Source organism: Trichechus manatus, unplaced genomic scaffold, assembly GCF_000243295.1.
Source record: "Trichechus manatus latirostris isolate Lorelei unplaced genomic scaffold, TriManLat1.0 scaffold00097, whole genome shotgun sequence".
Lineage (NCBI taxonomy): Eukaryota > Metazoa > Chordata > Mammalia > Sirenia > Trichechidae > Trichechus > Trichechus manatus.
Window position 1 is genome coordinate 4,808,823 of NW_004444033.1, and position 15,363 is coordinate 4,824,185.

Here is a 15,363-nt window from a genome sequence, read left to right on the forward strand (position 1 = left end):
CTCCCCCATTAACATAATCTCACTGTCCCTAAATGTCTCATCTAACCTACGAGTTGCTCTGGTCAATTTGATCCCACATAGATAGCTTTTAAAAGAGCACGATGCTCCAGGCAGATCTTCTTTACTAGTTACGCTGAACTGTTGTTTGGTTTAAAGAAGACTTTAGGGGATATTTTTGGTTTAAGGTTTACGTTTTTAAAGCGATCATTGAAAAAAGGTTAAGGGTTTGCCTGTAACCTGTAACAGTCTTGGTGCTGATAATTTTAAGTATCTTCACCTTGCCCTGAACAAGAGTGGAAATTATTTTCCCAGATTTCCTAGAAAGAGTTTAAGGGAAAGAAAGAAAAAAAAAAAGGTAATGTCACAACTCCCTGCTAAATTTGGAAAAGCTGTGGCTGGAAACCAACTGACTCACTGGGATAAATGGGTTTTTCAAGAGCGTTTTTCCCAAAGCAGACCCAAGAGGAGTGGTTTGCCTACTTGATGATACCCGGGCAGCTTGCTAATGTTTATTTCCCTCCTTTCTGCTTCCTCTTTCCTGTTTCTCCTGCAACTAGGTCACCAAACCTCAGGTCCTCCCCTTCCCTGGATTCCCTTCTCCAGGGCGGTTAGGTGGTTGAGAATGTTACATGTTTGTTTTTGAAAGTTCCCTGCTTTTTACATTTGAGCTCTTAGGAGGAAAAAGCACAAAACACTGGCAACCCCAACTCTCCAAACTCATGAAATGAAATGATTTTTGGCAAGGGTTTGCATTTCTCATTTACCTTATCTGCTATGTTTGGAATGTTGCGCAGAGAGAGAAGTTGATGGTGCACAAATAATCTTTTCCTCCCCATTTACTGATCCAATTGGCAAAGTCACTGTTCCAAACAAAATGAAGTCACTTTGGTCAGAAAAGTGAAAGTCTGGGAAGCACCTCGAGAGCCTGCCAGTTCGTTTTTATGAAGGCCTCAATAGCTTAGCAAATGTTTTTATTACAAAAATAATACAATCACTGCATAAATTTGAAAAATAGAGAAACAAATAAAACGGGGGGGAGGGGCATGAAGTCCTCGTAATTCTAATTCAACAACTATGAGATAGTAGCTATTAACATTTTGTTTTATATTTTTCTACTTCGTTTTTGCTCTTTTTTCTTCTTCCCTCTCTCCCTTCCTCCTCCTCTCTCCCTTTCTATATACCAGTATATATGTGTGTGTGTATATCCATCTCTAGGTATCTGTCTTTTAAAAAAATAAAAATGGCACCATACTGTTCTGCAATCTTTTTCCCCCCAATCTACAACATACGATGCACATATTTTCATGTCATTAGATTATCCGCAAAGATTTTTTTTACAAACATCAAATGGAGAAAAAGTCTACCCCTCTTGTTAGCCTGCATCTACGCTTCCATTAAAGAAGGCGACCTAAAAAAAAAAAAAAGAAAGAAAAGTCACCGAAAATGAGAGGAGTTCATCGACAGCATGGCTGCCTAGTTCTCTCTCATTCATGTCAAGCACACAAACCGGACGGAGAGGACCGGGAGGGGACGGGATGGCGTGGCTGCCGCCGGGGAGCCATTCACATTTCCACGCTTGTTTTGCAGTTCAGCACCGGAGGGAACAAGCCGGCCATCTGGCTGGACGCCGGGATCCATGCTCGCGAGTGGGTTACACAAGCGACTGCACTGTGGACCGCAAATAAGGTCATTTTTGCCTAAAATTCCCCGATAATTGTCTCTTTTTGGGGTCAGGACCTACCTAACCACACAGCAGCCCTGTCAGACCAAACCCTCTGCCACACAGGCAGGAAGCAGATCCAGCCAACTATTTTGGGTGCCGTCCTACCCAGCATCCCGGCACACCCTCCCCGCAACCCCCACCACACACAGTGTGCTCTCTTCCAAGACAGTGAGCTAGAAGAGATCAGGAGAGTGGCAAGTAGAGACCCTGGATTTCAGCCTAAGAACAGACTCCAGAATAATTGCTTTGCTGCCTGGAACTCTGAGGGCTGAGGCATGATGTGCTAGAATCAATACAATCAAGAAGTAGGTCAGACAACAACATAAACAGGTCCGAGAAGAGTTCACATTGACCCACAGAGTCAAAGTGGAATTAGTTAAGGGTGTTTGGTTTGTTCTGAAAATTTTCCCAATCTGATTTTGAAGTCAGGGTGTAGCAATACCTCTCTGGAACATGTTCCTGGGAATCATAGTCAGGATACGGGCCTGGGTGTGACCTAGTCTGGTATTTCTTAAGTAATTCAAAAATGTCATGCTATAAATCAGAATGTTAATTCATGGGCAAAGGCAATCAATCCACTCCGGATCATTCAAGCATGTGCCACCATGTGCAAACCGGCTGATACATTTTTCCCTTCAATTAAAATGCAGTTACCTTTAGGGTATTATGAAATGGATATTTAACAGTTGAATACTAATGCTGTAGGATGGCTGAACGCAGGAAATGAATAAATTTTAATCCAGCAGAAACTTCGACTCCACTGCAATTGATCACAATTCCCCAAATGGAATTTCACCAGTTCTCTGTATCTTTAGAAAAGTCCTGGCATGTTTAAGTAATCAGATGTTGGTTGTGAGTTCTTTTGGAAAGCTACCCTGTGTGGTGATTAAGGAAAATTAGACACTCTCTTTGGTTCCTAGATCGCCTGGATAGTATTAAAGATCTCCATAAGCCACATACACCATCATCCACCATTGCAAAATACCTCACCAAAGTCCTAGGAAGAATACTACTACTTTTGAGAGACAACTGACAAATCATACTTGATTTTGTATTTAATATAAGTAAATCATTCAGACCAGAAGTAAAGTATAGACACTGGCATATTAAATACATTAACACTATGGGAGCCTGGATTGTGTTGTGCCTGGAACATTCCCATTCACCAACAGTCATCCCTGGTTCACATTTGGGGAAAAAAAAAAAAGATACATTGCCTTAATATTCTCTCCTTGTGTTCCCTGACCAAAAGGAAGTATGAGGTTGACGTGTATGTCGTCTTTGCACAGATTGCCTCTGATTATGGAAATGATCCTTCCGTCACCTCCATTTTGGACGCAATGGATATCTTCCTGCTGCCGGTTACAAACCCCGATGGATATGTATTCTCTCAAACCAGTGTAAGCCGGGACCTTTTCTCTTCTTCAACAAGGATCTAAGGAGATGTGTAGGAACGTGAAAAAAACAAAATGAAAGGAATCTTGCTGTTCTTGATTGAGCCTGAATGGAATGCCTAATCTCTCAGTAGTGGCCCTGACTTGAGGCGTGTAGCGGGGCTGATAATCACTTCTTACCCCAGTACACGGTGGCTTTCCATGTCACAGCCCATTTCAGCTGCTCTGCTGAGCTATCAGAGCTCTCGGTGCTCACGGTGAGTCACCTAGGAGATGTGTTCCAATTATCTCTGCGTTTTCGTGGCAGGATTGACAGAAAAGAGGAGGCGGATGTTACCTGCTGACAATTAGATTGCAGTAAGGTTTAGGTAGGCAGTCTAATGCATCTAATGTTTTACTCACACTCTGTAGACAAAGCCCTCTGTAATATCACTAAAAAGAGTTATATCGTTTTTCTTTCTTTGAAATCTCATTACAAAACACCAATGTGGCAACCATAACCCTACGTACATTCAAAATGAATCAGAGCTTCACGTTTATTTTTGGAGAGAGTTGATTATGGGAGCATTTTTCAAAGGAACTTGTATTAATACTAATACTAATCCCATGAGAGACCCTAGGAATAATGGGCTCTGTAGCGGGTCTGGGAACTACTACCCACTGTTTTCCTCTCTTGGGGGTTCATGAAAAGCATTAAAGCCTTAAAAATTCTTAGAAGTTCTGAAGTAAGTTAATGTATTTAGCCCCATGTTTTCCCAAAATATTCTATCACAGAAGCCTGCCCACGCTCTCCCTTTCTTCTTTTTGGTTAACACTGAACAGAACTGGTGCTTTATGGAACATGGTTTGGCAGGTATTCATTTGAGAAGATGAGGGAATATCCACTTCTCGTTGGGATGGCTGAGAAGCTCCAAGCAGAACCCTGGATAAGGACTAGCGGTACCTTTGTGGGCAGGAAATATGAGCACAACTCCAAAGGGGCCTTCCCAGGAGGGAGCAAGGGAAATGACCAGAATTCCAAAGGGAACTTTTCATCAAGCGGAATGACTAGCTTTCTTTTTTTCCATATTCTTTTTTCCTGGATTTTTAAGAATCGAATGTGGCGGAAGACCCGGTCCAAGGTCTCTGGAAGCCTCTGCGTGGGTGTTGATCCTAACCGGAACTGGGATGCAGGTTTTGGAGGTGAATGCAGGGCCTTGTCCCCAGGGCTGGTTAGACCGTTGTCTGGCCACCTAGCTATCTTGCCTCACTCTGCAGTGCTGTCAGCTTGCAAAGCCCATTCAGGATTCAAGCCATTTAAAAACCTTTTTGAGAAATACTTAATTCCCTTCACAGGAGTGCAGGCACTGTCACAGAGCTCTGAGCAGCATTTAATATATTTTCCCACTAGCTATAGCCCGGCTCTGGCTGGGCTTCTGAGCTACAGGAGCCAGGCTTTGCGCACTGGTGGAAGGCCTCCAGAAGCCTGAACCAGCCACTAGGGGGCGTTAGGATCTGCTCAGAGGAGAAGCATTACATCATCTGTGGATGCTTCCAGAAAGAAAACCAAAAAGAATTACAAATAAGATTAAAACATTGATTTTCAGAATAGATTCAAAGATTAAAATATTAGCTTGCTGCCCTAGCTCTGCTGACTTGCAGCTCTAACTGTTCAGAGCTCAGTGGCAGGCTGGTGAGGAGGCCTTCTTTCAAGCACCACCTTAAAACCCCATTATGTTTCACTAATTTCAGAACTGAAATTTGTTTATTTTCCTCACTAGGCTATGATAACAGTGAGGTTAAGAACTGTGTCTTTTTCACTATAGTATTCCCAACACCTAACACAGTGTCTGAAATGTAGAAGGCAGTCACTAAATATTTGTAAAACGAATTAATTGGTGGCATGGAACCAAGAGATGTTCCTGGGTGGTGCAAACAGTTAAGCACTGAGCCACTAACCGAAAGGTTGGAGGTTTTGAGAAGGTTCGAGTCCACCCAGAGACACCTAGGAAGAAAGACCTGGTGATCTACTTCCACAAGATCACAGCCATTGAAAACCCTGTGGAGCATAGTTCTACTCTGAAACACATGGCAACTTGATGGCAACTGTTTTTTTAAAATAATATTTTATTGTGTTTTAGGTGAAAGTTTACACAGCAAGTTAGGTTCTCATTTGACAATTTTTACACGAAGTGTTCTGTGACATTGGTTACAATTTTCACAATGTGCCAACATTCTCATTATTTCCGTTCTGTTTGTTCTGTTTCCGTTTTTTTTTTTTTTTTTTTTTAATGGAACCAGTAAGGACATATCAGGGAATTGGGACAGGGGATGGATGAGTGGCAACTGTATTCATTGCTTTTACAAAATTTTTTTTAGTGTAGGGGAAATAAAATCAAAATATCAGATTTAAATATTGAATAATACCCAGAAATTCAATTCAGAATTTTTCCTAAAATGTTATTATTCCTATATAATAATCTTTAAATAAGATGACAAAGGTCATATATACGCTGTTGATATCACTTGAGATCCTGGGAGATCCCAGTCCTTAGCCGTCCCCTCAGAGGTTCTGTAGCCTGCAGAGCCCTGGGCAGGCCTATGTTGGACTCATGCCAGAGGTCATGAGCAACTCTAATTGCTGGAGAATTTAGGCAGAAGGTCCCATCACCCTAACGGTGGCCTTCTTGTCACATGTGGTGGCGATTTCCTCACTGTAAAAAAGGTGTCAGAGAGGTTCCTTGCATTTGTGGCTTTGTGTCTTAGAGTACAGACGTATAGAACCTGGAGAATTTAGGCAGAAGGTCCCATCACCCTAAAGGTGGCCTTCTTGTCACATGTGGTGGCGATTTCCTCGCTGTAAAAAGGGTGTCAGAGAGGTTCCTTGCATTTGTGCCTTTGTGTCTTAGAGTACAGATGTATAGAACCTTCTACTCTTGGACTGGAATTGGAAGTGGTCCCAGAAATGAACTTGCTAAACTCCCACCAATGTCAGAGTTCCATCTACAGTATTAAAACTAGCCTTTCCTCTGGTGACTTCCTCAGAGGAGATGACTAATTTGATAACTCTTTCTGCCACATAGAGGAGCCATATTTTTTTAAGAAGAGAGAGGAGGCCAGAATCACTTTATTTAGGCTTCTTGACTATGTCCTAGGTAGTGACTTGATGTAACACAATGACAATCTTACTCTGAATTCCAGAGGAGGAATTTAATGATGAGTGGTCATTGCTTCCATATAGCATCCCTTAAAGCTCTCTGTTCTCACCGGGCTTCTTCTGTATCCCATCAGGACCTGGAGCCAGTAGCAACCCTTGCTCTGATTCCTACCATGGACCCAGTGCCAACTCTGAAATTGAAGTGAAAGCCATCGTGGACTTCATCAAGACTCATGGAAATGTCAAGGCCTTCATTACCCTCCACAGCTATTCTCAGCTGCTGATGTTCCCCTATGGGTACAAATGCACCACACCAGATAACTTTGATGAGCTAGTGAGTTCCTGAAACTTCTTTTCAGTTCAGCAACAGATGTCCATTGTGTGGACAACAATGTTTCAGTCGTAAAGGTAGGTGCTGGAATTGGAGTATATGAGTGATAGGTTACAAAGATGAAGAGACATAAGTCCAACCACTGAGAAGATTTTGATACAGGTAAAGGTGAAGACTGATTATGAACTTTCTGAAATTACTTTTCCTTAAAAAATAGAATTCATGAAGTTACTGTTGCCTGAATCTAGATGAGCAGGAGCCTGATTAGACCATAAATTCCCAGGATGTGCCTTCTGTTGCTTAGGAAATAACCTCTTGGATTGCACCTGAGGCTCTTGGATCTGTAGTCAGATGCTTATTCTAAGCAATGCCCCATCCTAGCTCCTAGCCTAGTACTTTCTTGGTGCTTTTGGCCTAGGACCTGCCATCATGAGGCACTGGTATATGATATTGGGAGTAAAACACCCACTTCCCTAACTTGATGACTTCCGCCATCTTTACTGTTTCAGGAGTAATCAGACTGGTGGTGGCCTTAGGTCAAGTGGTAACATCTCAGGGGGCTGTTGACAACTGAGCAAAAGCTAACGCCAGCCGAAGAATATGTGCCAGTATTTTCAGTTGAGATTTTAGGCTTGGTTTTTGAAACCTGTATGTTAGGGATAAGCCCTCAGATGGCACCTTTTGATCAATTTTACCTTCAAATAAATATTGTCAGCAGCTCCAGGCAGAAATGGAATTAATTATTGCAATTTGGGTATCTTTTCCATCTCATCAGTTAGATTTTAGCCCAATAGGGCAGTTTTCAGTGTTTTGATGGTGAGTATTACCACGCAGGAAACCCTGGTGGTGTAGTTGTTAAGAACTGCGGCTTCTACCAAAAGGTCGGCAGTTTAAATCCTCCAGGCACTCCTTGGAAACCCTATGGGGCAGTTCTAGTCTGTCCTATAGGGTCGCTATGAGTCAGAATCGACTCAGTGGCAACAGGTTTGGTTTCGGTTTGTTACCACTCAAGGTTGAATTACAAAAAAAGAAATTTCAGGGTTGGAAGCAACCTAAAAGGTATCTTAAGTAGACAAGTTGTTGTTGTTGTTAGATGCTGTCAAGTTGGTTCCAACTCATAGTGACCCAATGCACAACAGAGCGAAACACTGCCTGATCCTGTGCCATCCTCATAGTTGTTGCTATGTTTGAGTCCATTGTTGCACCCACTGCATCAGTCCATCTTGTTTAGGGTCTCCCTCTTTTTCGTTGACCCGCTACTTTACCAAGCATGATGTCCTTCTCCAGGGACTGGTCCCTCCTGAGAACATGTCCAAAGTAAGTGAGACAAAGTCTCACTATCCTCTTATCCACTATCCTCACTATGCTTCTAAGGAGCATTCTGGCTGTACCTCTTCCAAGACAGATTTGGTGGTTCTTCTGGCAGTCCATGGTATATTCAATATTCTTTGTTGTTTTAGTTATCTAGTGCTGCTATAACAGAAAATACCACAAGTGGCTGGCTTTTACAAAGAGAAATTTATTCTTCACAGTTTAGGAGGCTAGAAGTCTGAATCCAGGGCAACAGCTCTAGGGGAAGGCTGTCTCTCTCTGATGGCTCTGGGGGAAGGTCTTTGTTATCAATCTTTCCCTGATCTAGGAGCTTCTCAGCCCAGGGACCCCAGGTCCAAAGGATGTGCTCTGCTCCTGGCTCTTCTTTCTTGGTGCTAATGAGGTCCCACTGCTGTCTGCTCACTTCTGTCTTTTATATCTCAAAAGAGATTGACTCAAGATACAACCTAATCCTGTAGATTGTGTCCTGCCTCATTAACATAACAGACAGCTCACTCCCAAATAGGATCATAACCACAGGCATAAAAAGACCAAAAAATAAAATAAACTGTTGCCATAGAGTCAATTCCAACTCATAGCAACCCTATAGGACAGAGTAAAACTGCCCCATAGGGTTTCCAAGGGTGGCTAGTGACCTTTTGGTTAGCAGCCAAACACTTAACTGCTGTACCACCAGGATTTACAACACATAGGGTAATCACATCAAATCACAAAGTGGAGGACAACCATACAATACTGGCAATCATGGCCTAACCAAGTTCGCATATATTTCTGGGTGACACAATTCAATCTGTAAGATTCGCCAACACCATGATTCAAAGACATCAATTCCTCTTCAGTCTTCCTTATTCATTGTCCTGCTTTCACATGAATATGAGGTGAATGAAAATGCCTTGGCTTGGGTCAGGCACACCTTAGTCCTTAAGGTGACATCTTTGTTTTTTAACACTTTAAAGAGGGCTTTTGCAACAGATTTGCCCAATGCAATACATTATTTGATTTCTTGACTGCTGCGTCCATGGGCATTGATTATGGATCCAAGTGAAATGAAATCCTTGACAGCATCAATCTTTTCTCCATTTATCGTGATGTTGCTTATTGGTCCAATTGTGAAGATTTTTGTTTTTTTTATGTTGAGGTGTAATCCATACTGATCTTCATCAGTAAGTGCTTCAAGTCCTCTTCCTTTCAGCAAGCAGGGTTGTTTTCATTTGCATATCACAGATTGTAAGTAGACCTGGATAATCTTACGTTATCTCAAGCTGGTGTTCAAAACCTGCCAGATAGTCATCTAGCCAATGATTATAATACCTCAAGAAGGGACAGCTTCCTGCCTCCAAGGAAGCATGTTTCATGTTGAGGCAGGTTTAAGTGTTGGAGTTTTTCCTTATGGAGAGCCAAAACCTTCCCCCTGTGGTTTCTACCTAACAGCCCTGGTATATCCTCTGGCTTCACAGAGCAAATATATTTCCCTTTGAGAGGCAAACCCATTCTTACTTGAAAACCAGTAGCCTGTGTCCCCTAGATCTTTCCTTATCCCTACTTGTTGTTGTTAGCTGCCCTCAAGTCATCCCCCAACTCATGGTGAACCCATGCACAATGGGATCAGACTATTGTGATCCATAGGGTTTTCATTGGCTGATTTTTCAGAAGTAGATCACCAGGTCTTTCTTTCTAGTCTGGCTTAGTCTGGAAGCTCTGCTGAAACCTGTTCAGAGTCACAGCAACAGGCAAGCGTCCACTGACAGGTGGGTGGTGGCTACTCATGAGGTGCATTGGCAGGGAATCGAACCCAGATCTCCTGCATGGAAGGTGAGAATTCCATCACTGAACCACCAATACCTCTTAGCAGTACTAAACACCCCTAGTTCCTTCAAGCACTCACAGTATGGCCCCAAGTTCCTCACCATTCTGGTTGCTGGACATGCTGGACATGCTTTGGTTTGTCTGTGTTCTTCGAGGCTAGCTCCCAGCAGTGAATGTAAACCTTGTACTATGGGTTAATCAGCATTTTGCTGAGCGTGACCATAACTGCCCTCATCTAGACCGTGCACTTCTGCTCAAACAGTCGAGGGTCACATTAGTTTTTTGGCAGTAGCACCGTGCCGTTGACTCATGTTGGGCTCATTGACAACTGAAACCCCCAGGCTCTCCAAGGATGCTGCTGAGCCAGAATTCCCCCATCTGGTAATTGTACAGTTGTTTTCCTGGACCCAAGTTCAAGACCTTACATTTATCCCTAGCAAGGACAGTAAAGCCTCAATCAGTCAAAATTGGAACCCTCAAATAATGGAAAATACTTTGCTGAGCTGTACTTCTTGGAAAAAGAGACAGTCACAGGGAAATAAGCCAGTGTAGGGATCTAGTAAAAAAAAAAACAAAACTTTCCAGGTACATCCTGGGGTCAGTATACATCCTTGTTAGCCTCTTACACCAATCCTATTTCTACCCACAGTCCTGAACAAGGAGAGCTGGTGGCAAAATAATGACTCTGGCATACTGTACCTGGATGATCAAATAAACAACTAGGGTCTTTATGCTGCACTTTCAAAGCCAACAAAAGTGAACTTGTGCATACTTCTCAGTAAAAATGGTTGAAATGAAAAGGATGTTGTTTAAGCCTCAATTAACCAGATAGTCCAGTTAATCAAACCATCCCATTCTGCATTCTGCTGATGGGCATCTGTTCACCGAGACAACACTATCCATCTACCTCTCCTTGGTTCTCTCACTCTAGGATGAAGTGGCCCAAAAGGCTGCCCAGTTGGTGACAAGCCTGCATGGCACAAATTATAAAGTGGGACCTATCTGCTCGGTCATCTGTAAGTATCTAATGTGCTGGAAGTTTTTACAAATGACCCACTAAGATGGCAGGCTCCATGGGAGTTTGAGCCAAAGCCTTTAAATGCCCTGTTGTGAAAGGGATAGGCCTTCATGTGTGAACCCCAGCGTTCCCCACTTTCCCTCAGTAAGGCGAGGTCTCCTCCAGGGAATACTTATTGTGTGATATCTAGAGCATAGAACTTCCTAAATGTTTGGGTTTTGTGCTGGCTGCTATGCTTGTCCAAATCCTTAGAGCCCACTCTCATTATGTAGAATCTCTTTAATTAAAAATGTGCCTTTATTGACACCTGGTCCAAACTCATGCTTCTTTATCGATTTCCCCTTCCCTGGCTGAGAGAGGCTCACACCCTGGGTATTGCATGTACTGTGCCTGAGGACAGATGGGTGTGACTCTAAGAGAACCCAGATGGTGCAGTGGATAGACTCTGTGGCAGCCATTTGTCCTTGTTGAGTGTGGGAGACAAGGAGGACAAGTCAGAAATAAGGACAAAGTGGGGGATAAGTCTGGGCTGCCTGCTGTCAGACTTTCTGAGACTCCCCTCTCCCAGTATAGCAGTGGATGGGGATGAAAACAAGACACTACTGCCGTGCTGTGGGCAATCCTAATGCACCCTCTTGCAGATTCTGAATCCTCCAAAGGCACCAAAGCAAAAACCAAACCAGTTGCCATCAGGTCCGCTCTGACTCATGGCGACCCCATGTGTGTCAGAGTAGAACTGTGCTACTTAGGGTTTTTCTTGTTGCTGTTGATGTTAGTTGCCATTGAGTCAATTCTGACTTGTAGCTGATTTTTTTGGAAGTAGATTGCCTTTCTTCCAAGGCATCTCTGGGTGGACTCGAACTACCAACCTTTTGTCCAGGAACGAGTGTGTTAACTGTTTGCATTACCCAGGGACTTCTGCCAAAGGCACACACACACAAAAACTAAACCGTTGCTGTCAAGTCAATTCTGACTCACAGCGACCCTATAGAACAGAGTAGAACTGCCCCATAGGGTTTCCAAGGCTGTAATCTTTATGGAAGCAGACTGTCATATCTTTCTCCTGAAGAGTGGCTAGTGGGTTCAAATCACCGAACTTTCAGTTAACAGCTGAGTGCTTGACCGGTGTGCCACCACAGGGGCACAGTGAGGGTAATAAGCAACCAGGAGCAATCTCTAAGTTGCGCCCCCCACCCCATTTCAAGATGAACAGACACTGATAGCGGCAACACGGCAGCAGAAACGCCTTACCCCCTCTTGTCCTGCTGGCTCAGTCAGTCACCTTTCTTTCGTATTTGTGGTGACTTGGAATATCATTCCAAGTCTGGTCTGGTGCCCCCTTGGACTTGTGCCTGAGGGCAAGTGCCACCCCCCCCAATACTTCTGCACCACCAGGGCTCCTTCCCAAAGACACAATCTCTTCCTTATATAGACAAAGCCAGAAACTCAGTACCCACAGTTGAATGCCCCAGAGTTCCCTTGCTCTTGAATGTAGAGCAGCTAAAGCAAATGGAAGAAATGATGAAGTAAAAGAGCTGAACAGAAGATTTCAAAGGGTGTCTCAAGAGGACAAAGTAAAGTATTATAATGAAATGTGCAAAGACCTGGAGTTAGAAGACCAAAAAGGAAGAGCATGCTTGGCATTTCTCAAGCTGAAGAACTGAAGAAGAAATTCAAGCATTAAGTTGCATCATTGAAGGATTCTATGGGCAAAATATTGAACGACACAGCAAGCATCAAAAGAAGATGGAAAGAATACACAGAGTCACTGTACCAAAAAGAACTGGTCGACATTCAGCCATTTCAGGAAGTAGCATATGATCAAGAATTGGTGGTATTGAAGGAAAAAGTCCAAGCCGTACTGAAGGCACTGGCAAAAACAAGGCTCCAGGAATTGGCGGAATACCAACTGAGATGTTTCAACAAATGGATGCAGTACTGGAAGTGCTCACTTGTCTATGCCAAGAAATTTGGAAGACAACTACCTGGACAACTGACTGGAAGAGATCAATGTTTGTACTTATTCCAAAGACAGGTGATCCAACAGAATGCCGTAATTGTCGAACAGTATCATTAATATCTCACGTAAGTTAAAAAAAAAAAATTTAACATAAGGTCTTGATTTTTTTTTCTTTCTTTTTTTAAATTGTGCTTTAGATGAAGGTTTACAGAGCTAATTAGTTTCTCCTTAAGCAATTAATACACATATTGTTTTGTGACATTGGTTGCCAACCCCACGACACGTCAACATTCTCCCGTTCTCAACCTTGAGTTCCCCATTGCCAGCTTTCCTGTCCCCTCTTGCCTTCTCGTCCTTGCGCCTGGGCTGGTGTGCCCATTTAGTGTCATTTTGTTTTATGGGCCTGACTAATCTTTGGCTGAAGGGTGAACCTCAGGAGTGACTTCAGTACTGAGTTAAAAGGGCATCCGGAGGCCATATGCTCAGTGTTTCTCCAGTCTCTGTCAGACCAGTAAGTCTGATCTTTTTTGTGAGTTAGTATTTTGTTCTACATTTTTCTCCATCTCTGTCCGGGACCCTCTGTTGTGATCCCTGTCAGAGTAGTCAGTGGTGGTAGCTGGGCACCATCTAGTTGTGCTGGACTTAGTCTGGTGGAAGCTGTGGTAGTTGTGGTCCATTAGTCCTTTGGACTAATCTTTCCCTTGGTCTTTGGTTTTCTTCACTCTCCCTTGCTCTCGATGGGCTGAGACCAGTGGAGTATCTTAGATGGCCACTCACAGGCTTTTAAGACCCTAGATGCTACTGACCCAAGTAGGATGTAGAACATTTATAAACTATGTCATGCCAATTAAGCTAGATGTCCCCCAAGTCCATGGTCCCCAGCCCTCAGCCCAGTAATTTGGTCCCTCAGGGGGTTTGGATGCATCTGTGAAGCTTCCATGACCTTGCCTTGGTCAAGTTGTGCTGAACTTCCCCAGTATTATGTACTGTCTTAACTTTCACCAAAGTTACCACTTATCTATTGCCTATTTAGTGTTTTTCCCTCCCCACCCTTCCCCTCCCTCATAACCATCAAAGATTGTTTCTTTCTGTGTGTAAACCTTTTCATGGATTTTTATAATAGTGGTCTCATACAGTATTTGTCCTTTTTGTGATTGACTTATTTCACTCAGTATAATGCCCTCCAGATTCATCCATGTTGTGAGATGTTTCGCAGATTCATCATTGTTCTTATCATTGCATAGTATTCTGTTGTGTGTATGTACCATAATTTGTTTATCCATTCATCTGCTGATAGGCACTTAGGTTGTTTCCATCTTTTTGCTATTGTGAATAATACTGCAGTGAACATGGGCATGCATATGTCTATTCCTGTGACCGCTCTAGTTTCTCTAGGATATATTCTTAGCAGTGGGATTGCTGGATCGTATATTTCTGTTTCTAGCTTTTTAGGGAAGCGCCATATCATTTTCCAAAGTCGTACAACCAATTTGGAAAATGATATGGCGCTTCCTTAAAAAAGCTAGAAATAGAAATACCATATGATCCAGCAATCCTATGAGTCAGAATTGACTTGACAGCAAGGGTTTGGTTATTTTTTTTTAGTAGGTCACTATGAGTCGGAATCAACTCGATGGCAGTGGGTTTTTGGTTAATGGCTAGTGATCAAGACCATTTCCTCATGTGTCTGTTAGCCGCCTGAATGTCTTCTTTGGTGAAGTGTCTATTCATACTTTTTGCCCATTTTTTAATTGGATTATTTGTCTTTTTGTAGTAGAGGTTTTGGATTTTCCTATAGATTTTAGAGATTAGACCTTTGTTGGATTTGTCATAGCCAATTTTTTTTCCCCAATCTGAAGGTTCTCTTTTTACTCTTTTGATGGGCATAGGTGTTTAATTTTTAGAAGATCCAGTTATTTAGCTTATCTTCTGGTGTTTGTGTATTGTTAGTTATAGTTTGTATCCTATTTATGCCGTGTATTAGGGGCTCTAGTTCTGAGCCTATTTTTTCTTCTATGATCTTCATAGTTTTTGGTTTTATACTTATATTTGGTCTTTGATCCATTTTGACTTAGTTTTTGTGTATGGTATGAGGTATGGGTCCTGTTTCATTTTTTTACAGATGGACATCCAGTTTTGCCAGCACTATTTGTAAAAAGACTGTCTTTTCCCCATTTAATGGACTTTGCTCCTTTGTTGAAGATCAGGTGACCGTAGGTGGATGGATTTACTTCTGGGTTCTCGATTCTGTTCCATTGGTCAATGTGTCTGTTGTTGTACCAGTACCAGGCTGCTTTGACTACTGTAGCTGTATAGCAGGTTCTGAGGTCAGGTAGTGCGAGTCCTCCTACTTTATTCTTCTTGTTCAATAGTGCTTTACTTATTCAGGGCCTCTTTCCTTTCCATATAAAGATTAGTTTTTCCATCTTGTTAAAGAATGCTGTTGGTATTTGGATTGGGATTGCATTATATTTGTAGATTGCTTTGGGTAGAATTGACACTTCCACAATGTTGAGTCTACCTATCCATGAGCATGGTATGTTTTTCCATTTATGTAGGTGTCTTTTGGTTTCTTGCAGTAGTGTTTTGTAGTTTTCTTTGTATAGGTCTTTTACATCCCTAGTTAGATTTATTCCTAAGTATTTTATTTTTTTAGGGGCTAT

At 42.5% G+C, this 15,363-nt stretch overlaps 1 protein-coding gene across 3 annotated transcripts in view; it reads left to right on the plus strand.

Annotated features, from left to right (window-relative positions):
- Window positions 1-15,363, plus strand: part of CPA2 (carboxypeptidase A2) — a 32,651-nt gene that overhangs the window by 6,984 nt on the left and 10,304 nt on the right. For all 3 annotated transcript variants that reach the window (XM_004382672.2, XM_023737082.1, XM_023737083.1), the window contains 5 exons: window positions 1,588-1,686; window positions 3,013-3,123; window positions 4,209-4,299; window positions 6,388-6,587; window positions 10,654-10,738. In XM_004382672.2, the coding sequence (XP_004382729.1) occupies window positions 1,588-1,686; window positions 3,013-3,123; window positions 4,209-4,299; window positions 6,388-6,587; window positions 10,654-10,738 (586 nt within the window). The remainder of the gene's footprint in view (window positions 1-1,587; window positions 1,687-3,012; window positions 3,124-4,208; window positions 4,300-6,387; window positions 6,588-10,653; window positions 10,739-15,363) is intronic.